Source organism: Littorina saxatilis, linkage group LG13, assembly GCF_037325665.1.
Source record: "Littorina saxatilis isolate snail1 linkage group LG13, US_GU_Lsax_2.0, whole genome shotgun sequence".
NCBI lineage: Eukaryota > Metazoa > Mollusca > Gastropoda > Littorinimorpha > Littorinidae > Littorina > Littorina saxatilis.
The window spans coordinates 35,839,363-35,864,703 of NC_090257.1; the positions used below are offsets into that span (position 1 = coordinate 35,839,363).

Sequence of the window (25,341 nt, forward strand, 5' to 3'; positions counted from 1 at the left end):
GATAGTAATACATAAAGCCTGTAACAAAAAATAAGAAAGGTTGCAGTAATTGGAACATGACATTTTTTTTCTTAAGAAATCTCCAATAACTACAACCTTAGTTTTTTTTAGCATTTTTGATTTTTGAACATTAAGTCTACCAGTTTCAGTAGTGGAATGCATGAATGGAGACTATTATAGTTAGCAACTAAACGTAGGTTCGAACTACGCAGTTCGTAACTACAGATTTAGTCAGTCTGCAATGCATGAGAGCGAACTTGGTCGAGACTACTTGGTTACCAACAAAAAGAGTAGGTCATAACTTTCAAGTGACGTCACGGGGAATCCCCGTCACTGCGCAGGCGCGGTGAACTCTTCACCTTCGAAAGTGGTAAACAAACCAGCATGGGATTGGGAGCATGGTAACAGTGCGAACTTGAGTGGTTGATCGATGCAATATTATTTTGGCGAGCAAACAAGACAAACACAGGCAGAACACAAATGTTTCACTCAGTTCTTCCGCACATTACGAGAGCTAAAACTGCCCGACCGGGGAGATGTACGCAGCATATAGGCTGAGTCAGTGTCGTCGAAGATTTGAGTGATGGCTCAGTTGCTATACATGTACTGAGAAAAAGTCCGTGTCCCTCATACTGATTGTGCATTTTAAAGCAAAGCTGGAACTTTGTAACAGACAATGATGTATGGATGTATTTAAGTTTGTGTTTCAATTTATGGGAGCGAAACTGACATTTCTGAACTGAAAAAAGTCGTGTTTTGTGGAGTTTAGAGTTGTCAGTAGAGACCGAGTAATCGTTGAAGAGAAATAATTGCATGGTTCACCGATGGAGAGTTAAACGACCATAAAACCGCACCACAGGTATGTCACGAAGCTGTCTAAGTTCTACACTATACAACAAAAGAAAATTGAATGAGGGAATCAAGACAATAGATCAACTCTCTCTCTTTCTTTCTCTCAGTCTCTATCTCTCTCTCTCTCTCACACACAGGCATACGCACACACTAACACACACACACACACACTCACTCTCTCCCTCTCTCTCTAAACCGCTAAGAGGGAGGGACAAAGTTGAGAACAAGAGTGCCAGATAAAGGAAGGAATGTAATTTGGAGCGATCATTAAACAAATTAAGAAACAAGCAAGTTAGCAAGCAAATCCTTGAAAATGTGTGATGTCATACAAAAGGAGCCAACAATGTTTTGGCCTGGTGTTCTACTTACAAAATAAACTAGTAAAAGAATTGTGAGATGTAAAGAGAAAAGATTAACTGGAAACACTACCGAATTACAAGACATCATCAGTGATTTGAATCATGCACTTATGATTTTCTTCCTTTTTTCCAGATCGGGTAGAATACTTTATGTCAGTGACATATTTAAATGATTGCAATTTTGTGCTGGTTTTTAACATGAATAATTAGATACAATGAATACATTATTCAATGAGTAGGAAGTGACAATATTTTAATGTGTATGATCTTGTTTGATGAATGCCGCAAACACTCTGAGAAGTTCTTCTAAGCAAGCAAAGAAACAGAGGTAATGAAGTTGGATACTGAGATGACTATATTTTGTAACTTAGACACTCTGTCTATAAGGAAGCTAGCTGTTGCTTGAACATCATTTGAAAATTAATCTGCGCCAGTTTAAATGCATTGCTTCGGTATGGTAGAGCTGATCATCAAAATGCATCTCATGTGTGAAATTTTAGCTTTGATGTTGCACTGACTTCAGAAGACTAACCTGTTTCGTGAGTAAAAACTGCAAACATTTCAAGCTGACAAGAACAGAACGATGTTAAAATATAAGATATGATAAGGGAAATGTGAAGGCTAAATTAAACAAACATGAAATTGTAACCCACTCTGTACAAGTGGCGCGTTTTGCTGCATTGATCATCTTTTATTCTTTCATGTGTTCTTTTGAGTTTCCGACAACATTTGTTGTGTCATTGTGTATGAACGTTTTAATTTAAATGATGATAAACAATGATTGCATATTTTGTGTAAACGATTTCGCTCAACGTCTCAGATGTGGCATGCAGGCTTCACGTGGAATAAAACCATCCCTCCACTTTAACATATACCAGCTGTCAAAAACACGTGTGTTTACTTTGAAGTGTTGGAATGTTTGATCAATTAATTTGTTTAACTTCTACTGGCATCAATCCGCAAAATGTATTCATTCAAACATTCCAACTTTGCACATGACCCAGTCAGAATGTAAATGTTTGGTATGTATCAAAGTGTATAGATGGCCTAACCTCATGTAAGAGCCCATGCAGATATAAAATAGTAAGCCAAACTTGGCGTTTGCAAGAAGAACGGTGCCTTGAAACTGACAGCAGCAACAACAATTTAATTATCCACAATCAGTGTCTCTCAGCTTTTCACCCCATCCAAACCACCAGCCATCCTCTCACTAAAAACCAAAACAAACTCCCCAAAACACACACACACACACACACATTAAAACACAGAGAATCATGAGATTTGTTTGTTTGTTTATTCATCCTGTAGAATGTTTCTTTAGCCACTGAGCCAACTATGATACTCGTCATAAAAAGTAGGCAGATCCGTTTGAGGGCAAATCTTTATGATGAGGCCGTTTATTAAAAAAACCAAATACAGGTTGACCCAAAAACAATGCAACCCACAACAAGTTAATAACCTACATTTGTGGACATAAACTTCAGCCTATGCATGACCCTTCTACAAAGTGACAATTTTGAAGATCAAATAGGCTGACTTTGTGCTATTTTAAATTAAGTTCCCAATTTTGGGGATCGACTCAACGGTACGGGTTTTAAAATTGAGCGGTAGCCAAACTTGCCCGATCTAAGCGCTCAAGATTGTAACATTCGGGGCAATTCGAATCACAATAGTATACCTTAATCAACATTCAGACCTGGGAATCCCTGTTTTGGACTTGGAGTATTCTCAGACAAACTTGGTGTATTTTTTTTTTTAAATGAGCGTACTCCACATTTAAACATGCTTCACACGCGTCTGTCTATGAGTATATAACTGCTTTCTTCAGGTCACCGATGATCTAGGGGGTGTATACTCAGACATTCAGATAATATAAAAGCTAAAAGTCTGGAGGGTTTAAATTAAGTAAGTATTGATACCGTTCATGGTCAAACTTCGTTTTAGTGAATCGACCGCCGAATTTGGAATTTATTTTTTGAAATAGAGCACAAAAGTCAGAACATCTTCTGCACGTCAATAGAAAAAACAATCAAATCTGCATCCAAATCAGTCAGTTTTGTTCACATATCTGGTCTAACACTGACATTAAGGCATGTTGATTTGTGTAGGTGTCATTCCTCTGAGAAGCTGTAAAAGGCAGTTTTAGTGGGTAATGAGACAAAAACCGGTACGTTTTCGTAACTCCTCAACGCATTGCCTTCAACGTTGCGGTGATTTGTGCTAACAGTAGTAACACATGTGGGAAAGTGCATACGGATTTTAAAGTCATTTAAGACATTAGTCTGCTGTTAATTGACATGCCAGAAAGAGTTCTTAAATTGATGGTAGGTCTTCGCTGACTCATTGAAAAACAATTAATTTGTTGTTATCTTCAAGAACAATAACAGATGCGTCACACAGTTAAATTTCATGTACATATTTTATCAGACATTGGCGGTATGAGGATTTCAACGCGAACATTAATATTTTGCCTCATTCAGAGCGCTGAGCGCAAATGTAGGCCTACGCCTAGAAAAGCTCACGGCTGACACGCTTAACTGATCATGGCTCTTGAAAGAGCATTTTCCAAGAATGTGTGTGTGCGTACAAGTGCGCTGTGAACAGTCATAATTGAAAATGTAGGAAATTAAAGGTAAATTGAAGCTTTCATTTTTCTTAATGCATGCTAATTTTTTTTACAAATTCAGTTCATTGGACAGGGTACATTTTTATTTTTAAAATTCGTTCTGGCATGTCGCGCAACAGCAGAACTAATATCTCACATGACTTGAGATTCCGTGTGTACTTAACGACATGTGTTAGCCCAAATCACTGACAAGTTTTAAGACAATGCGTTGAGGAGTTACTGAAATGTACCATTTTTTGGTCTCATTTTTGTACTTAACGACGTGTGTTAGCACAAATCACTGACAGTTTTAAGACAATGCGTTGAGGAGTTCTGAAATGTACCATTTTTGGTCTCATTACCCGCTAAAACGACTTCAAAAACTGAGAGGATTGACAACTACACGCTCAGCATGCCATAGCGTTCATGTTAGACAAGATATATGTGAACAAAACGGACTGTTTTGGATAAAGATTTGATTGTTCTGTCTAATGACATGCAAAACATGTTTCGGTTTAGTTGTTCTGATTTGTGTTGTTGATTTTAACACGGGAAGCTTGATTTTGTGAATTTGATTTGTGGGAGGGGGGGGGGGGGGGGGGGGGGTCTGTGTTGCAGGTTTCACTGCATAGACACTACGTCATGAAAACCCAATTTTGTTTCTGAATAAAGTAGGGAAATTAATGGCCTTTTCAGTCATATACTTGGTTTTTCAATCAACAGCCTCATCAGTAAGATCTGCCCTCAAATGCATCTGCCTACTTTTTATGACGGGTAGTGTAGAAACCTCTGCAAGCATTCTCAACCGAATCAGATCTATGGAAAAGCACAGAATTGTGATGGTACTCTGAATTTGATCATCGTCCCCAGCGAACCCAGGAACCAAGGTGCAAACAGCCTTCCCTTAATGTAGCGGTCCTTCCTGAAAAATAAAGAAAACATATAACTGAGCACCTTCAGTATTCACGGGGTTGGGTTTTGGTTAGCGAGGGGAGGGTGTGTGTTGGGGGGAGAAGGTGTGTACGTGTTGAGCAGTGTGTGTGTGTGTGTGTGTGTGTGTGGGGGGGGGGGGGGGTGAGGAAGCACTTGCTCTTCACATGACCATTGGGATCGGGGATGGTGTGTGTGATATTGTAATCTAAACTATTAAAAACATCTGTGCGTGTATGAACTTTGTGCTCGGCAGAAATGTTTCTCGATTTTAGTCAAAAACAAGTGTGCCCTCAACCCACACACTTTCGCTCTTCAGCATCAACACTATACAGTTTGAGTTTCATTGGGAAATGTGTCTCGATTTCAGTCCAAAACAGAACTTTCAGGATCCAAAGCACTCGCCTGTCAGCCTTTTTATTAAAATACATTCAACCCACCACATTTTCCAGTGATGAAGATTCTGGGGATGTGTGTTGATCCCATTGATTTTGGCCATTTCAGATCTGGCCAGTTGTACATGGGATAGGAACATAACTTCACCCAGACACATAAAATATTGACACCCTGACAGTCAGTGACTGCTTCATGTGCATAGTTGAATTTTGTTTAAGAACGAATTTCTCAAAAGTCACTCGCAGAAGTAAAGAAGTAACATTTTTGTTAATCTGAGAGTGGTTTCCACAACAAAATCTAACTCTGAGCAGGAAGAAGCCAGGGTGTTGAATGTAGAAGTATCCGAGTGAACAGATTCATTCTTATTCCATGTAAAAGCCTGGCAAGATCTAGGATGGTGAGCCAAGGGAAGAATAACTGTATGTGCCTTTAAAATAATTCCAGTAAATTAGTAATGATTTCATTTTATCTTGCAATTTTGTTTTACTTTCCTGTGCTGCATTAGTTCATTCACACTGTGTAATTTACTTTAAGAATAGTGGCAAAGGATTTGAGAAGAGAAAGAGAACTAAAACCAAGCTTTATGTACCATTTTGTATAAATAGTACAAATTGTACTATGCAAGGATACATACAGATGTAAGAATTTATTTTATACAAAGCCGTAATGTTTTTGTGTCAATAAACTTGCATCTCCTGCCACTACTCTCAGATTCAGATGTAACAAGTGTTGACATAGCTGAATGTATCTATCTAGATTGTAAGTGCATCGACTAATGTGAAACGCTGATCTCTTTACAACACAACGTACAAAAGTCTGCCAAAAACATCTACACAGCTTCAAACTACTATCACCAGTGCCAATTTACATATCATAATCAATTTTACAATAACAATTTAATAGGCACAAGCAGGTACTTTGTAGTGGTACAGAAATGTGTGACTTACTCTTCATGGTAGTCTGTAAAGCAGCATGTCCACTCAGTCTGAATCCTCTCCAGAATCCATATATATCTGAATGCAAGAGCTGTATGAACACTTCATCACACATCATCTCTGGTTTCTTAGGAGGCCTGAAAAAACACACCATAAAATAATTAATTAACAATAAATAATAACTGTATTATAATTAAACCACTCGCTCATTGATTCTTTTATTCCCTCTTTCACAATCATAGTTTATACAGCAGCATTTACCTCTGACTCTGTTCATGCAGAGTAAATATCAAGTATTTAAACAGAAAAATAAGTCATTGTTGAATAACCCTTCTAAAAATACACAATAGACACACTTTCAGTGGCAGTGATTCAAGTGAAGTCAGTTTCTTTCTTCGTTTGTATACACACAAAAATTGTTTTGGGCCAGTTAGTGTTACTCTTGGCTTTACACACTTACTATATCAAATTATACATGCATTCAGCTTAGAAAACATACTTCTAATGTTGGGAGTGCAGTGTGAGCCAGGACATTTACAGCAAATAAGGATACACAACAGTTCATTCAGAGATAGATTTGCCATTCACTGCATTATATTGTTAGTTGAATGAGATAGATCTACAGCGATGCTTCAATGCATTAGATTAGCTTTGTTTTAGTGTCTACTGTTCATTGCTCCACCGTGGGAAATTCAGTCAACAGTGCACAGTTCCGAAGAAACCGATGCTGCTGTGCATAATCATTGATGCATTGACGATCGTTCATTGTCAATGTCACTGTCAGAAAAACAACAACTGTATCTTTCATCGTCACCACTACACAATGGCTCGTAGGCCTATTTTCCTATGACACTGAACACGCTTTCGGAGACACTCAGACAGTACTGCCAGGCCCATAGATCTAGATCTACCCTTGCTCTCACTTTCTAACAAATGTATTATTGCAATATTATCTGACACACACTCACACACCGAGGCGCACAAACGAACACACACACCGTGGGACACACAAACTACACGCACACAACGGATGAATCTTGCTCTTACCTGTTGGATGATCCAAACCGATTAAAATCAGCGACAGGAAGATGTACAAGCCAAATTTGTACAGTCGCTGATGTAAAAAGTGGAAATGTAGTCAATGTTCATAGCAAATCTCCCGACTCAAGGTAGATCGTGTCCCAAATCAGCTGTGCCGGTCACTTCACGACTTGTATTTGAACCCCCTCCAAAGCGCAATCAATGTTTCAACTTCTTTGTCGACATCATTCTTTGGTTCATGCGTCGGACTGCCGAATATTTGATTTTTTTGTACAGCAAAATCAAAGACTGTCATGGCGGCCGCCATTTGTATTTTTGCAATAGTTCGAAACTAAGGAATTTGGTCCTCCTCGGAGGAGGACCAAATTTAGGCAAGTTAGTCACCAACTTAGGTCGGAACATTTGAAAATATCGTGCCATGCATTGCGCACTAGAGCGATAGTTTCGAACTTTGGATTTAGTTCCCAACTAGCTTGATAGTCTCCATTCATGCATTCCACTACAGATTTTGTCATAAAGTCTGTAATATTACACTGGAAACCCCCATTAAAGACTCCTCAAGACGCTGTTTTCTCAGATAATTCTGTTCATGACCCCTGTATATTTACCCCCATTTTAAGAATCCTTCCTTTTTAAGACTTTAATTTTCACAGATTTGGGGAAGTCTTGAATAGGGGATTCCCCTGTACCTCTATTTCTACACTCCCTCCTTCCTAAGACCTAATTGTCTCAACTTGTTGGAGGTCTCAACACAGTGGTTTCACGGTATCATCGTCTGCCATAGTTCACACAGTGTCCATACCAACAGCAGGCTCAGTCTTGAAGAATTCAACTGCCTTCATCTGCACAACTTTCTACTGTGGCACCTGCGATGTGTGGACACCTGTCATGAAAGGACATCTTCTCTTGTCCATTTCTTCACCAAAATATACCTGTCATGACAGGCCACCTGCTATGTGTAGGGACCCTTTGGCGTGGTCCCACAGAAGTCCTTTTATCGCAGGTACCACTCTAGTTAATAAGTATCATCTGCCGTGGTTCACATCGTGTTGGAGAAGAAATCAGCACTGTCAGTTCAGTACTGTCCATAAGAGTTGAAAGGGGGCCCAGCGTTGGCAGGGGGGACCCCGGAGGACATGCGTCGCTGCAGCTGGGCCACGAGTGCTGCGGTCTGTTGCTGCTGTTGCTGCATGGGTTGTGCCGGCTGGCCTGGCTGGCCTGGTTGTTGCTGTCAACACATCACACATCAAAACACAAATTAGTTTCTTCATTCACTACTGTGAAGATCACAGATCGTAACAGACAAGTTTCATCATCTACTGATGTGAACAGATCATACATCAAACAGCAAAGTTTCTTTCCAAATGTCAAAAACTTTGCAGTCATTTTGGCACAGCTGCCAACCTGTTGTCGTGGTGGGGGAATTAGGACACTTTTTACTGCCTTAAACTTCTAAAATTTGCCAAAACTATGACAGCCTATTCCGCAAAATCAATCCTAATTATTTCCTGTGAACGTCTAGGTCTGGAGTGCTATTCACAAGTAGTGAGATATTTGAAGGGGTGTCAACGACAAACACTGTTTTAGCTAAACCGCTCTAAATTCCAATTTTAACTGGCAGATATATGGAAAACCATCTTTGAGCGCCTTTAGATAATGCGGTTGTTACCTCGCTTTTTGCTCCGTACGCATGTGCACAAACACCCTTATCAAAGGCAATTACCGTCACTCGACGCTTCCTACTAGACGAGATAAGCACGGTCAGCGGGGCGACCGATTGCATCAGACCAGATGCGGACACAGCCATGCAAACATGAAAAGATTACCCGGCGGCATCATGCCGTTAGCGACTGAAGTGCCGAGTGGTAGATCCTGTAAGTTTACGACCGTCACGTGACTTTGGCGGGTCGAAACGGGGTTTTGTGAATGGCATTTTGATTTAGTGCGATTTACAGCACAAACAGTGCCACCAAGCGGTCAAGTGCCGCTAACAATGTTCCCTGTATTCCACTCCTGGAGTGCCCTGACACAATAAAAAGTTGTACCACAAAGATGGGTAAAGATGTAACTCTCACCGGTTGCTGCTGCTGTTGCTGCTGCATGGCCATCATCTGCTGGCGCTGCTGCAACTGCTGCTGCCTCATCTGCGCGTTGGACATCTGGCCCATGTAGGCCCCTTGGTGCTGAGGGGCGGGGCCAGAGCTCATCTGGCTGTAGCCCGACATGCCACTCATACCTGTTGTGGGCGTGGCCATGCTGGGAGCTCCGCCCATCTGTGCTGGCATTCTGTAGAAAGAAAAAAAGTTGGGACTAAACTTGGATGATGTTGACTTCAAATTTCTTGCATTTTATCAGTATAAATCTGCAAATACTGGAAAGAAAATTGGCAACCGGCCAGACGTACCAGTTGTGATGTGTGTGTGTGTGTTTGCGTGTGTGTAAGAGTGTGCATGCATGCGTGCATACATGCATGTGTGTGTGTGTGTGTGCGTGCAAGCCTGCGTGTATGTCATTGTACGAGCACATGTGTGTAACTGACTCTCCCACCTCAGCCCTAAGTTAAAATCATGACCTTCTCCTTCAAGCCATTTTAATGACAAGAAAAAGACACTTCTCTTGCCTACTTACATCAGGCTGGGGAACTACTGCCTTGAAAATACTCTGAAAATAAACCGTGGTCCAGGGGGCACCAAGGCCCTGGTGGGGTGCAGGGTCCGAATTGATTTTGGGCATTTCTGGAGGGTATCACTATCAGGAGGCCTCTCCTGGCAGTATATTTCATTATTTCTGGACAGTGTGCTGTGAGCACATCCTCTGAGATTACTTTTCTTCCTGGGAAAACTATTCAGGTTTTCTCTGAAATTTGCGGATAGGAGGAGAATTCCCCAGTCTGATAGATACAGTGGAACCCCCCTTTCTTCTTCTTCTGCGTTCGTGGGCTGAAACTCCCACGTACACTCGTGTTTTCTGCACGAGTGGAATTTTACGTGTATGACCGTTTTTTACCCCGCCATTTAGGCAGCCATACGCCGTTTTCGGAGGAAGCATGCTGGGTATTTTCGTGTTTCTATAACCCACCCAACTCTAACATGGTTTACAGGATCTTTTTCGTGCGCGCCACTTGGTCTTGTGCTTGCACGGGGGGGGGGGGTCGGACACCAAAGTTGACTCTGAGAAATAAATCTCTCGCCGAACGTGGGGACGAACTCACGCTGACAGCGGCCAACTGGATACAAGTCCAGCGCGTTACCGACTGAGCTACATCCCCGCCCACCCATTTCAAGACCCCCCTCCAATTAAAGTCATCTCCCCTTTTAAGACCTTGTTTTCTCAGACTTTCTGTTTTAGAACCTTGATAAATGTACCCCCATTTTAAGACCCCCTCCTTTTTCAGACTTGATTTTCTCAGATGTTTTTGAGGTCTTAAAAGGGGGGTTCCACCATACATACATCTAATTAAAAACAGAAAAAAGACACACCTTCCAGAGGCGGGAAACTGCTGTCCCTGAGCCATGGGCTGTTGGGGCATGTAGCCGCCTTGTTGAGGTGCCATCCCCTGCATCATGGGCGCCGCCTGCTGGCTGTACGACGCCTGGTTGAAGCCAGGGGAGATCATTCCCCCGTTCATCGGGTCCATCATTCCGGGTTGCTGGCCCGGCATGGAACGGTAGTAGCCTGCTGAAGTGACAAAACAAAACCCTCGAGGTATAATTCTGTTTCAAAGCACAGCTTTCACAATGCTTGAAAATCAAAACCCTCAAGGTATAATTCTGTTTCAAAGCACAACTTTCCCAATGCTTGAAAATCAAAACCCTCGAGGTATAATTCTGTTTCAAAGCGCAGCTTCTTCTTCTTCTGCGTTCGTGGGCTGAAACTCCCACGTACACTCATGTTTTTGCACGAGTGGAATTTTACGTGTATGACCGTTTTTACCCTGCCATTTACTTTAGGCAGCCATACGCCGCTTTCGGAGGAAGCATGCTGGGTATTTTTGTGTTTCTATAACCCACCGAACTCTGACATGGATTACAGGATCTTTTCCGTGCGCACTTGGTCTTGTGCTTGCGTGTACACACGAAGGGGGATAAGCCACTAGCAGGTCTGCACATAAGTTGACCTGGGAGATCGGAAAAATCTCCACACTTAACCCACCAGGCGGCCGCGGATTCGAACCCTCGACCTTCCGATTAAGAGGCTGACGTCTTACCACCCCGCCACAGCGCCCGTCGTTTCAAAGCGCAGCTTTCACAATACTTGAAAATCAAAACCCTCAAGGTATAATTCTGTTTTAAAGCGCAACTTTCACAATGCTTGAAAAACAAAATCCTCATCGCAATCTTATGAGAAGCCAAGTTTGTGTTTCTCATTCTTATTTATCCGTTGCGTATGTTGCTTGTTCACTTTCAACACCTGATAGGTGAATCTCTTCTCTAACGTCCAGTACTTTATTTGATCAGACGTTCAATTCATAAAAGTTGAGGAGTTTATTTGCAATATTTCCACAATCTAACTGTTAAAATACCAGAAATTTCCTCTTAATCCAAACGCTGCTTCCAACTCACTTTGCTTCCAGGAAATGAGTACCCGGACACACAAGAAAGAGCATACTGTTGCATGCTTGTCATTATTGGTTTGAGCAGAGCAGTTTTAAGCTTGGCGTAACAGCGTAGCATTTTGTCTTCAAACGTGGCCTGTTACGCTGAAAATCAAGCAGTTGGCAGCTCTGAACTCACTTTGTTGTCCCATCATAGGTCCCATGGCGCCGGACTGCGAGGCGCTGTGGGGCATGGTGCCAGCGCCGGCGTACATCCCTGGGTCCATCATGCGATTCTTGGACAAGATGTGTTGTCGTAGCAGGATCTGGTTGTGTTTCTGCATAGCGTACACGTTCTGGCCTGGTGCCGCCCCCGTATGTCCCTGTAATCACAGCAACAAGACGATTAGTCTCAAAGTCCTCTGTGAACTGAGTCATGACTATATTTTCTTGTTCTTTTTTGATTAATTATATGTGTCAATTGAACATAAATCTATCCACTGTCTGACCTGTTTTAACACAGCCGACGATGATTGTCATTCCATCTTTCACATAGACACATGCATTGCTATCAATGAGTGGTTGTCAAAGACAAGTGGTCCCTATGCAAAGGTGAATAATATAGATACATATGTGCACATTATACCATTATCTTTATTTTCCTCATATCTGTGTCATTCTAGTTCTACTTATAATTGTAACAAAAATTCTTTTCCTATAATTGTCAGTATTTGTACATGGGTACATACCATTGTAAATCACTGAGATCTAGTGAGAACAGTGTGATTCATACATGAACATTAAATGTGTCGCCATTTCTGCGACTATAGGATTGTTGGCTGGAGCCTCTGATTGGAGAAACGCGGGGTCAAATTAGGACCAAAATATAAACAAACTTTACTTTGCCCACTTCAAGCTGAATTTCTAAAAGTTCAAGGAAGTGTCAGTGACAGCACATTATAAAACAGATGAAAAGTTATAGAAAACAGGTTAGGATGCACATAACAATAATTTTGACCATAGTGACTGTTATCGCAGAAATGGCCACATATCAGTATCTTTATTTTCCTAAAATGGTGTCAGGCTACCGGAGGTATGTGAGCAGGGTTCATTCTCCCTTGCAGCAGGGTGTTGAGGGCTGACTTGGTGGGACCTCCGGGCATGGAGAATCGCTGCTGTCGCCCTGGGGCCATGGGAGGCGTGTAGCCGTACCTGGGCTGCTGGGCTGCGTACCAGGTGGGGTGAGGGCCGGGTGGGGGGTACATGGGCTCCTGGTATTGCTGGTATGGCCTCAGCTGCCCTGGTTGCTGATCAAACATAGACAATCAGCTGTCTTGTCTTTTTAATTTCTGGTGTGTGTGTTGTGTTGTGTTGTGTTGTGTTGTGTTGTGTTGTGTTGTGGTGTGGTGTGGTGTGGTGTGGTGTGGTGTGGTGTGTGCAAGTGTGTGAAGTGCTGTGAGTTAGGAAAATATCTTTCAGAGACACTTTCAAACAAAAGGATGCAAGTGATAATTGTCAATGTCATTAAAGGCACAGTACGCCTCCCGTAAACCATCACAGATACTGTCAGGCTTTTACACACAGTACAAACACCCTTCTATTTGAACGCTCACCAAACGGGAACATCCTAGGTGCCCTACGTAAAGAGCGAGCAATTTTCAAAGAATTTATTTTTGCGTGAGCCATTGTGAACCCGTGTGATCCAGTTTCCCTTTTCACAATGCAGTCGTCAGTTTGTAATTTGAATGCGGCTCGCTGTGAGCTTATCTGCAATAGCACGTTATTATGTACCTCTGACTTTTCACGAAACAAACGAATGTGGTTCATAAGAACTCTAGCGATGGCTTTTGACTGCCTATAAACCGCCGTCTGCTACAAAAACCACGACCTTGCGTTACCCTGCTTCCGGGCTTTTCTTTTTTCAAACTTTCAAAACTTCGAATTGTACTGATCTTGTCTTGATAAAAAAATAATTCTTTTATGATTTAAGAATGTTTGTGTAACAAGCTGTCAATTTATTATTAAGATTTTAAAAATTATGTCTAGCGCCAAAACGCACCACGGTCCGATTCATTCTGATAATCATCGCTCCACGGCTATCGCCAGTTGAAGAGAAGTAACTCATTTTTGACCTGAGTTCAGGATGGGTCCGATTGAGATGAAGACAATCCGAAAAATAAATTCTTTGAAAATTGCTCGCTCTTTACGTAGGGCACCTAGGATGTTCCTGTTCGGTGATCGTTCAAATGGAAGGGTGTTTGTACTGTGTGTAAAAGCCTGACAGTATCTGTGATGGTTTACGGGAGGCTTACTGTGCCTTTAAGATATCAGCATCAACAAAAATTAAACAAAGCTAATCACACAATAATGATTACTATTTCACCACACACTACAAAACTTACAAAATCCAGCAGTAAAATACTTATTCACACTAATTTGTCCACACTTTAGAGGCATGCAACCACAGGAATTCATTATATATGTTTAGTTCTCTTACCTGCACGTAGGCTGTTCCCCCTTGTTGTTTGTTGCGAGAGCGACGATTTTTGTTCTTGCTGCTTTTCTTATTGTTGTCTTGCTGCGTCTGGGTGTCCACTATCTCCTTCGGTTTTTCCTCCTTATACACACAGATAAAGTGTTGCAGTTGTGTAAAGAGGCCTTATTTGAACACATCTTTCTTTTTTGACTACTGTGATGTTAGACACACACACACAAAAAAGTCTGTTTACGGTAACATAGGCAACAAAAAAAAGGGTCGGTAGGTCGGGATATTTCTTTTTTTAACAAGAAGAGCAAACGCTCGATCGAGTCACTTTCGCAGTTCTGAATATTATATGAGGCATCAGATGGACAGGAAGAAATTGCTATTCACAACACAATGAGTCACGTTCACATAAAATTTGAGCCCGGTCACTTTTATAGTTTCCGAGAAAAGCCCAACGTTAAGTTGTGTGTTGCCGAACAGAAAAGGCTAGTTATCTCCCTTGTTTTTCTGATAACGTTCGTAAAAGGCTACAGATGTAAATACTTTGATGTAAAGAATAATCCTACAAAGTTTCAATCACATCCGATGAACTTTGTCAAAGATATAAAATGTCTAATTTTTCCTTTGACGCTGACCTGTGACCTTGAAAAAGGTCAAAGGTCAACGAAACCATCGTTAAAGTGTAGAGGTCATTGGAGGTCACGACTAAACAAAATATGAGCCCGATCGCTTTGATAGTTTCCGAGAAAAGTCCAACGTTAAGGTGGTGTCTACGGACGGCCGGCCGGACGGCCGGCCGGACAGACTAACACTGACCGATTACATAGAGTCACTTTTTCTCAAGTGACTCAAAAACAAGTTATTTTGCCAAAAAACAAAGACTATTTTTATTTTTTTTATTTTTTTTTATCTATTTATTTATTTTTTTCCCCCAAATGCCAAAAAAAAGACTAGGGTCGTGCGAAAAAATAGGGTCGGTCGGGATACCGTAAACAGACTTTTTGTGGTTTTTTGCCTTATCTAATAAATATGGGAAGCAAGCACTCTAAATATAGAAAACAACAGTGACCGAGTTAGTGGTACAGTGGAACCCCCCTTTAAGACCTCCAAAATCTGAGACAATCCGGTCTTTAAAAAGAGGGAGGGGGGGAGGGCTTAAATTGGGGGGTCTAAAAAGGGGGCTCCACCATACTGTGACGTTATCTCATAACAATAGGAAGTAAGCACTATAAATATAGACAACAACAATTACTGAGTTAGTTGTATTTGGGACAATCCGGTCTTTAAAAGGAGGGAGTCTTAAAATGGGTTAAATTTACACAGGTTATAAACAAAAAGTGTGAGAAAACAGGGTCTTACAGAGGGAGTTTTAAATTTGGGGGTCTTCAAAGGGGTGTTTGACTGTATAGACAACAACTGAGGTATTCATATATGTTATTGTCCTTTGGGAACTCTCTCAATGAAATAAGGGCTGCTTCTCCTAGGGATAGCATGCAGGGACAGAATCGAGCAACTCAATCCTTTTTTTCCCCTCCTGCATGCGAGTATTTGTGTTTTCCAACCCTGGGACTTTCGCTATGAGCTTGGTATCTTTATTATGAGCTTGGTATCTTTATTATGAGCTTGGTATCTTTATTATGAGCTTGGTATCTTTATGATGAGCTTGGTATCTTTATGATGAGCTTGGTATCTTTATGATGAGCTTGGTATCTTTATGATGAGCTTGGTATCTTTATGATGAGCTTGGTATCTTTATTATGAGCTTGGTATCTTTATTATGAGCTATGAGCTTGGTATCTTTATTATGAGCTTGGTATCTTTATGATGAGCTTGGTATCTTTATGATGAGCTTGGTATCTTTATTATGAGCATGCATGGACAAGGGGTGTTCAGACACAGGAGAGTCCGCACAAAGTTGATTCTGAGTAATAAACTCCTCGCCTAACATGGGGGTCAAACAAATACCGATAGCGACAAACTGGTTTCAATCCAGCGCCCCATACAGACTGCTCAGAGCAAAAGTTACGGGGAACCAGTCTCCTGGCAACTGAATGGACTAGCAGCATTAGCATAACAAAATGACATAATGCGCTCGATCTCTCTTTCTCCCTCTCCCTCACTCTCTCTCTCTCACGCACACACACTGTATCTTCCACACTCCAAGCCCCTGCCTCCCCCCTCACAAATCAAACAAGTCGCGTGGAGTCAAAACTTGACTAAATGTAAAAAAAACATACCACTTTTTCTGGCGGTGGCTCCAGCTCCTCTGGCGGCAAGGGAGGGGGCTCCATGTAGTGCGAGTCAGGTTGCCGCAAGGAGTGGGTGTGGAACATGAGAAGTCGGTGCTGATCTTCGTGCGTCAGCGTCTTCTTCTCCAGACGGATGGCGCCAAAGTACGACCACGAGATGGGAGCCGGGTTCTTGTGCCCCTCGATCACCTCCCACGGGCTCATCTTGATCTTTTGGCCGACCTGTAGCCCCTGTGTAAAGAAAAAGGAAAGGCAAATTCCCACAAGTTTAGCCTTGTAAATAAAGAACATGGCTGTGATCTTGAATGTCTTTACCCGTCGAGTAAGATTGAAAAGAGTGCCGTAAACCTGCAGCCCTGTTGCTCTCAGACTGACACTAACTACTTCTTGTCAAGAAGGAAGAAGTTAACAGAAAGTCCGAACAAAATCATTGTGAGGACATAAAGAAGGTGTAACCCATAGGCCGGCAGCTGTCGTGAATGAACTTCCTGCTACTTGGATTTGAGAATCTGTTAATCTGCGTTCTAACCTAAGTAGAATGCTGATCAGATTCATAGCGATCCTGTGTAGCGGCAGGAAACAACAAATAATGGGACGAAAAATTGTCAAAAAATATTGTTTCCTGATAAAAAGAGAGACGGTAGGAGAAACTGGAAACCAGAACCGGTAAATCGACCAAAACATCAATACATTTCTTGGAGGTCGGTTCTAAAACAGAAACAACAGCCTGGCCGGTTTGTTTAGATTTCCTAGGTGTTTTCTTAGACGGAGAGGACTCAACAGCCACCTGTTTGGGAGTATGCCTCTTCCTGGCACTATCAGCCATGACAAAAAAGACTGATAAAAAAAAATTTCAGACAAATTTTACAAGTCCAAATTGTGGCCAAAATGTCGCCAAAATCATGAAAAAACAAGGTAAGATCTCACCCCAACATAGAAGCGAAGTCAAGACGAAGAGTAGAAGAGGAATGTAACAAAGTCAAAAGACTCAGTGACAACGGCTGTAAAACAGCCAGAGCGTACAAAACAGCGACCAACTTGACTGAGCGCTGAGGTAGGAATCTTTCTTTCTTTCTGTGTTTAACGTCGTTTTCAACCGTTGAGGTAGGAATGAATACATGGCGGCGCATGCGCGCGCATACGGAAGGCAACCTCGATCTCGGTCTGGCCTTGACCCCTTGACGGTCTATGGTCACTCTTTTTTAGAGTTGTCTTCCCTTGTTACCAAGGGGACGTGTACAGCGTTACCAGCACTGAACTAGGGTTAATTGCTTTATGTGAGTTGGGTAAGATATGTAATTTAATGCAAAACTGACAATCACAGAAAAAGGATGAAAGAAACCAAATGTAAATAAAAAAACACCCACCAGTTTCTTGGCGATGGAATCGAACCCGGTGATTCTGTTGCCTCTGGTGTCGACGAGAGTACCGTAGGGCTCCACACTGATCACCTCGTAGAACCGCTTTGGTACCGGCAACAACTGCCGCAGACGATCTGTCGCATCGGTGTGTTTGTCCCCAAGCTCTTTCTGCACACAGAAAATGGTATAGGGGTTAATATATTATGTGACTGCAGTGTATCTGGTTTTCTCATTTCAAAAGACAGAATGACAACAGTAATCGCATCTGTGTGTTTGTCCCCAAGCTCTTTCTGCACACAGAATTCACACAGAAAATAGTATTGGGGATAATATATCATGTGGCAGCTCTTGGGCAGTGCATCTAGTTTTCTCATTTAACAAGAACAATAGTAACTGAAATTTATGCAGAACCAGTCTCCTGGCACCCGGGAGAGAAAAAAACTCAGTTGAGCAAGTGACTTTCATGATTCTTGGAAAATGAGAAGCCTTAAAATGGACAGTCTTAAAATAGAGAGTACAATGTATACCACACAATATTTTTTGACAAAGTCCGTAAGTACATTGAGCTTCTTGACGAGATTGTGGTAGGCTTTACACTACCAGGAGCAAGTCTTGGAAAATGAGGTCTTACAGAAGAGGAGGCCAAAAAAAGGGAGGGTCTTAGAACAGAGTTCACTCTATGAGATTTTGTATGCAGATAGTACCTTCAGTTTCTTGATGAGATTGTGGTAGGCTTTCTTGTTGTCCTCCAGTTTCTCTTGTCCATCGCTGATGAGCGTCCCATGAACCAGCACTGAGAGCATGTCTATCACGGTGTAGAACAGCTCACTGCAAACACACCGACAACATTATTCACAAAGTGACAAGTACACCAGCATACACAGCATGTCTATCACTATGTAGAACAGCTCACTGCAAACACACCGACAACATTATTCACAAAGCGACAAGTACACCAGCACACACCTAGCCAATGGAACACACTACCTCTCCCCCTCCGTCAACAACAGTCCCTCGAATCATTCAAATCTGCACTCAAGATATTCCTTTTTTCCAAATAATCCATGCATTCTACACTGCCCACCCCATCCCACCCTGAATAACTGTACATATTTTAATGGTTGATGGTGTGTGTGTGTTAGTGACTTTAAGTCTCCGTGTGTGTGAATGAGTGTATGTGCGCCTTGAGTCGCCTGTTGGCGAGATATGTGCGCGTTATAAATATTCGTATTATTATTATTATTATTATTATACACAGCATGTCTATCACTATGTAGAACAGCTCACTGCAAACACACCGACAACATTATTCACAAAGCGACAAGTACACCAGCAAACACAGCATGTCTATCACAATGTAGAACAGCTCACTGCAAGCACACCAATAACATTATTCACAAAGCGACAAGTACACCAGCACGATGCTATCTATCTCATTGTTATTTATACTTCACTATCCCAAGCTGGGATTCAGGGAGGTTGGATGGGTGGGTGAGGGGGGGGGGGGGGTGGGGTGGGATGGTTATGATGCTAAGTTGTACCTGTTGGTTTGACAGTCCACAACCTCATGACTGATGAGTTGCAGGAGTAACATGGCCCAGTCACTGGTGGTGGGTGAGGGGGGGGGGGGGGTGGGATGGTTATGATGCTAAGTTGTACCTGTTGGTTTGACAGTCCACAACCTCATGACTGATGAGCTGCAGGAGTAGCATGGCCCAGTCACTGGTGGTGGCGTTCGATCTCTGTATCGTGTCAAACATCGCTCCAACCTGTAACATGTCATCTTCATTATCCACGTTATTAACAGCAAACAGCAGCAGTTTACAGTGAAAACGTTTTAAACCCATCTGCACTGTATGATGCCCAAAGGCATCACCGGATCCCTACGGCATCCCCCGATGCTGGCATCATAGGTTGTTGCCCTCTTTGAAAACAGTAAGACTCCCCTTTTTTAAGACCCTGCTTTCCCAGATTGTGTGTTCATTACTTCTGTACATTTACCTCCGTTTCAAGACCCCTCCCTCCTCCGAAAACGGCGTATGGCTGCCGAAATGGCGGGGTAAAAAACGGTCATACACGTAAAATTCCACTCGTGCAAAAAACACGAGTGTACGTGGGAGTTTCAGCCCACGAACGCAGAAGAAGAAGAAGACCCCTCCTTCTTAAGCCCTAATGTTCTTTGATTTTTTTACGTTTTAAAAGGTAGGTGGGGGGGGGGGGGGGGGGGGGTCTATTGTATCAAGATTGTCAACATAAAAGTTTCATATCATGTTCATCCAATTCAATTCAATTCTTTATCATCCATACCAGTGATATTCAGTAAAATCAATTTAATCAAAAACAAATCAATATTCAGCCATGATCAATCAAATGCGAAGACGTCACTTTTATTGGCTCACACTCACTGGTTCAGAATACATTCATACAAAGAAAACAGGAAAAATAATGTGTTCATCTTCAATCCCAAAGCCTGCCTTGACATAATCTACAAATATTGATAGCAGTAGCAGTTTCAAAAAGAAAAGTTCAACGCAACTCACCAGCGACAAACGCAGCCTCAAGGCTTCATGCAGATGCATACGGATCTTACTTTCATCCGGTGTTTTCTCCTGTAAAGACACAATGTTTTGGGTTGCTTTGGTTAAACTGAGAGAAAAATAATATTTCTGGCTCAATCAGTCCTAAAAGCAATGTAAAAATCTACATCTCTACATATAATGTACAAAAAAACAATTGTTTCCACACAGACTTTTCCTTTCCACACACACGTGAACCCACACCTAGAAACACATACGGACGTCGTCATGGAATTTTGGCGAAACTCATTTTAGACAGCTTTTGAGAAGATACCCAAAACTGATTATTTTTATTATGAAATAGTGTTTATATTTGTATCTGGTATGAATAAAAAGATAAATGAAAGCTAAATCTTGTTTTGTCAATCGTATTGGAGAAGGATTTACACATCAAAATCGTCAAGAAGAATTGAGTTTACACCAAAATTCCATGACGACATCGATACATTGCCTTATAAATGCTTGACACATGCACAGTGACACGTTCAGAAATATTCACACGCACACATACTCACATAAACTTACTCGCACACAAATCAAAATCCTCCCCTCTGATCCACCCCCCCCCCCCAATCACACACAAAAAACCCACTCACTAGAACTTCCTTGGTGTTCTTAATAAACTTTTGCAGCTGTGCCAAAAGGGAATTAAAAGCCCTCCCTCTGTTCGTCCTGGCATCCTCCCCTCCCACCACCCCTCCAAATCCCCCTCTCCCCTGCATAACCACCCCCCCCCACACACACACACACACACGCACACACACACAAAATGGTCACTCACCAGAATTTCCTTGGTGTTGTTGATGAACTTTTCCAGCTGTGACATAAGGGAGTTAAGCAGGCCCTCCCTCTGTTCGTCCTGGCCCTTGAGGCAGGTTTGAACCAGCGACAGGAACGGTTGGTGACCCAGCAACGTCTGGCTGTAACACACACAGGTTGCACAGTCATTAAAAAAATGACAACGATGACTTGTAAGTGTTGCTGATAACACGGAGAGCTTTCAACAGCAATTTGTTTTTGTATTGTGCTTGAAAATAAATATGAAAATACGTAAAACTCTGATTACACCTGTTAACGAAAGAACTTTGACCATTCTCCATTAATGAAAGAACTGTAACCGTTCTCCTGACCTCTTGAGGTTGCGGTCTTTCTCCTGCTTGCTCTTGGCGGAGACGAACAGGTTGTTGCCGCTCTCCAAGACCTGTCCAGCCAGCTTGAGCACCTTGCCCTGGATGGCGCTGGGCAGGCGTGAGATGAGCGGCCCCACCAGCCACACCGTCTCCTGCTCAGAACTCGACCTGAATTTCAACAAAGAACATGACTCACAAATAAACAAACATGCCTCGCAAGCATCTTGCAAGCGAGTTTCATCGACAATTTTAGGATAAGTTCATTATCTGTATCGTAAGTGTTTGTCTGTCTAGACAACTGGGTCAACGTACTGTAAACATAATGTTTCATTTTGTCATACATTAAACTTTCCAATAACCTACCATTCTTCTTTTTTGAAATGTCCAGAATTTATAACACATACAGTAGAACCTGTCTATCATAACCAGCCATGGGACCAACCAAAACTCGTCGTTATAAACAGGTGGTCACTATGGAAAGGTGAATTATATGAAGAAAAACTTGACTGGGAGCTTCTACATGACTAACAAACAACGTACTTGATTTCTTCTTGAGGTGAGCTGCCCCCGGCCTGTTTGATTTCCGTCTGCTGGTGAAACAGGTCGATGGTGGCCCGTGCTATGTGGTCCAGGATGCTGTTGGTCTCCTGTAACATGTGCACAGTATTCACTGACCGACTATTTATTTTATTTTTTTATATGAAGTCTTATATCGCGCGCGTATCTCCAGACTCGGACTCAAGGCGCAGGGATCTATTTATGCCGTGTGAGATGGAATTTTTTACACAATACATCAACATTCACATCGACCAGCAGATCGCAGCCATTTCGGCGCATATCCTACTTTTCACGGCCTATTATTCCAAGTCACACGGGTATTTTGGTGGACATGTTTTATCTATGCCAATACAATTTTACCAGAAAAGACCCTTTTGTCAATCGTGGGATCTTTAACGTGCACACCCCAATGTAGTGTACACGAAGGGACCTCGGTTTTTCGTCTCATCCGAAAGACTACTCAACTCAACTCAAATTTTATTGGCTTCAATTTTCATAGAAGAATTTGTCTTGCACTTGAACCCACCACCTAGGTTAGACTATTGGGGTTAAACGTCCTCTAAGACCAGTTTGGCCTATATTGGGACAGGTATTGGTAATACGCTGAGGATATGGTGTGATACTTTGACTCGAACAAGCCCGCTGTGGCTGTCTTCTTCGACACACCAGCATTAGGTTTGTCTCGTCAAAGTATCGCGATACGATCATGATAATCAGAGGTGAGATATGATTCATGCGTATCTTTGTGTTTCCAAGCCCTGAGACTTTCGCTGTGAACTTGGGATTTTTTCATGCGCACGTGTGCACACGGGGGTGTTTGGACACCGAAGAGAGCCTGCACAAAGTTGACTCCGCAATAACTCTCTTGCCAAACCGGGAATTTGAACCCACGCTGATACTGGCTTTCTGCAAGGTTTGAGCATTTAAAATTTAGAAAACTTGCAGTGGTTACTTTGCAACGATGTTTTTAAAGTTTGAAATTGACGGAGTTACTTTCCATGCCACCAGGGGGGTAAAGGAATATAATTCTTTCTTTCTTTCATTATTTGGTGTTTAACGTCGTTTTCAACCATTCAAGAGTAACAGTAGATAACCCTTTTTTTAAGAAATAGAAAATAAAAGGCAGTATACTCACAGCCTGTGTGGTGGCTTGTTTCAGAAGCAGTTTCAGCTCAAGGTACGAGACACGCAGCGACCACTGATCCAGGTTCTGAAACACTTCCTTCATACAGTTTCTCTCCAAACTTTATTCTTTTTTTCTTTGGCAGCCATGACAACACATGCCATTCAAAATGTGCACACAAACCAGAGAACCAATGCTTTGACTTAGGATGGGAACAAAACAAAAAACAAAAATAAATAACAGACACAAACAAAATAAAACAATAAACAAACAAACACAAGTTGGTTTTATAACATAGGTGTATTTATTCTTTCATTTTACAAGTATTCTCAAAACAATGATAACAAAGAATGCTTGGCTCATGGGCTACACTCTTCTCAGTTAAAAGTTAGGAACATGCCTCTCTGTGCACCAACACACACATAAACACCACAAACAAACACACACATACCCACACACACACACACACATATACTCACACACAAACGCACACACACACATACCCACACACACAAACACACACACACATACCCACACACCCACAAACGCACACAAACACGCACACACACACACACATGTACAAGCAAACAGCACACATTCCAACCTCTCATACACACACACTGAATCAAACAACACAGGCCTTACCATGAGAACACGATTGATGAGCTGCTTGTGGTCAGTGTCATTAGCGTCCAGCGTGCCCGGCAGACCGGCAGGGTAACAGATAGTGTGCAGCAACTGCTGGGCCTGGTCAAGAAAATCAACAAATACTGTATGATAACAATGACAATAACAATACTTTATTCATCCTTCACAGGAAATTAACGTGTAGTTTGATTCCTATATACAATATTAACAACAACACCAAACGAAAACTGAAATATTATTCAGTAACAAGAAAGGCCGTGCAGTGATCAGATGAGAGTAATACAGGCTGAAAAATACTGTATTTGTTTCTTGAAGAGCATGGGATCAATGACAAAATCACAAGCTGAGAGGTAGCAATTGAGACAGCAGTTAATTCAATTCAGAAAGCAATTAGTTCATTTGACGAAGATGGGATTGGAGCAAATCGGATGCGAGACCATACAGTAGAACCCCGCTTTAAGTACCCCCATTTTCAGACTCCCTCCCTTGTTTTCTCAGACTTTCTGTTCATAACCTCGGTAAAAGTACCTCCATTTTAAGACCTGATTTTTTTTTTATACGTGGAGGTCTTAAAAGGGGGGTTCCACTGTACCATACCTGTTTGTTGCTGAGCATAGGGTCAATGAGAAGGTCACTGGTGAAAAGGTGGTCAACGTCCTTGAGGAACTTCTCCCTGACCCACTCCTGCTGACAGATCTCCTGCAGGGCGTGCTTGGCAAAGTCATTCAGACCCTTGCTCTCCATCCCACTCTTGCTGGATCTGAACCACACACGGTTTCATTGTGTAAGTCAATATGCTACATGATCATTTCTATTTTGACTTATTTAGATTTATATTATAAGTTAAATGCCTTCATATTGAGAATGTGTGAAAACTCAGAGGAAGTATGAGTAAGTTAAAGGTGTGAGTGTGCCTGTGCCTGTGTGTGTGTGTGTGTGTGTGTGTGTGTGTGTGTGTGTGTGTGTGTGTGCGTGTGTGTGTGTGTGCCGGTGTGTGTATGTGTGTGTGTGTGTGTGTGTAGTGAGTGAGTGAGTGAGTGTGTGAGTGAGTGAGTGTGTGAGTGTGTGTGGCTGTGTGTGTGTGATTGTGTGTGTGCGTGCATGTGTGTGTGCATGTGTGTGTGTGTGTGTGTGTGTGTGTGTGTGTGTGTGTGTGGCTGCGTGCATACATGCGTGATTGTGTGTATGCGTGCATGTTTGTGTGCATGTGTGCTGGTATGCATGGTCATGTGGGCATGCATGTGTGTGTGTGTGCAGGCACACATATGTAAGTGCATATGTATGAGCATGAACACTGACACGCACACACATGTGGAGATGAGAACACATATAGGTATACATTCATGCATGTGTCTCAACTCTAAATGTGTCCACTGACCCCAGTACAGCATCCATGTCCACATCCCCGTCAGCCAGGTTTTCCAGCAGGGAGCTGATGTTGCGTTCACTTTGTCGCCCCGACCCTGTCTTTTTTCCCCCGTCATTGGTCTCGTCACCTGCAGCCACAAGAACAGTCAGCTTCAGGAAAATAACCACAATATCTTAAAGCACTCGGGCCA

The 25,341-nt window shown here is 42.2% G+C and overlaps 1 protein-coding gene and 1 long non-coding RNA gene across 6 annotated transcripts in view; both read right to left on the reverse strand.

The window, feature by feature from the left end:
• Positions 1 to 2,490: 2,490 nt before the first annotated feature.
• Positions 2,491 to 7,260, reverse strand: LOC138945612 (uncharacterized). Its single transcript, XR_011449051.1, has 3 exons — positions 7,125 to 7,260; positions 6,090 to 6,214; positions 2,491 to 4,738 (listed from the first exon to the last, which is right to left on the reverse strand). It is a non-coding gene; the product is annotated as an uncharacterized lncRNA (long non-coding RNA).
• Positions 7,261 to 7,623: 363 nt separating this feature from the next.
• Positions 7,624 to 25,341, reverse strand: part of LOC138945610 (mediator of RNA polymerase II transcription subunit 12-like protein) — a 63,814-nt gene continuing 46,096 nt past the window's right edge. For 4 of the 5 annotated variants that reach the window (XM_070317067.1, XM_070317065.1, XM_070317066.1 and 1 more), the window contains 18 exons: positions 25,161 to 25,278; positions 24,380 to 24,542; positions 23,780 to 23,881; positions 23,147 to 23,221; positions 21,994 to 22,100; positions 21,454 to 21,621; positions 21,105 to 21,243; positions 20,288 to 20,356; positions 19,407 to 19,516; positions 18,452 to 18,575; positions 17,754 to 17,915; positions 16,375 to 16,617; positions 14,150 to 14,269; positions 12,741 to 12,959; positions 11,852 to 12,035; positions 10,598 to 10,796; positions 9,194 to 9,404; positions 7,624 to 8,346 (listed from right to left, as the gene is read on the reverse strand). In XM_070317067.1, coding sequence (XP_070173168.1) covers positions 8,194 to 8,346; positions 9,194 to 9,404; positions 10,598 to 10,796; positions 11,852 to 12,035; positions 12,741 to 12,959; positions 14,150 to 14,269; positions 16,375 to 16,617; positions 17,754 to 17,915; positions 18,452 to 18,575; positions 19,407 to 19,516; positions 20,288 to 20,356; positions 21,105 to 21,243; positions 21,454 to 21,621; positions 21,994 to 22,100; positions 23,147 to 23,221; positions 23,780 to 23,881; positions 24,380 to 24,542; positions 25,161 to 25,278 — 2,666 coding nt within the window. In that variant the 3' untranslated portion in view covers positions 7,624 to 8,193. The remainder of the gene's footprint in view (positions 8,347 to 9,193; positions 9,405 to 10,597; positions 10,797 to 11,851; positions 12,036 to 12,740; positions 12,960 to 14,149; positions 14,270 to 16,374; positions 16,618 to 17,753; positions 17,916 to 18,451; positions 18,576 to 19,406; positions 19,517 to 20,287; positions 20,357 to 21,104; positions 21,244 to 21,453; positions 21,622 to 21,993; positions 22,101 to 23,146; positions 23,222 to 23,779; positions 23,882 to 24,379; positions 24,543 to 25,160; positions 25,279 to 25,341) is intronic. The other variant, XM_070317064.1, reaches the window with a different exon arrangement.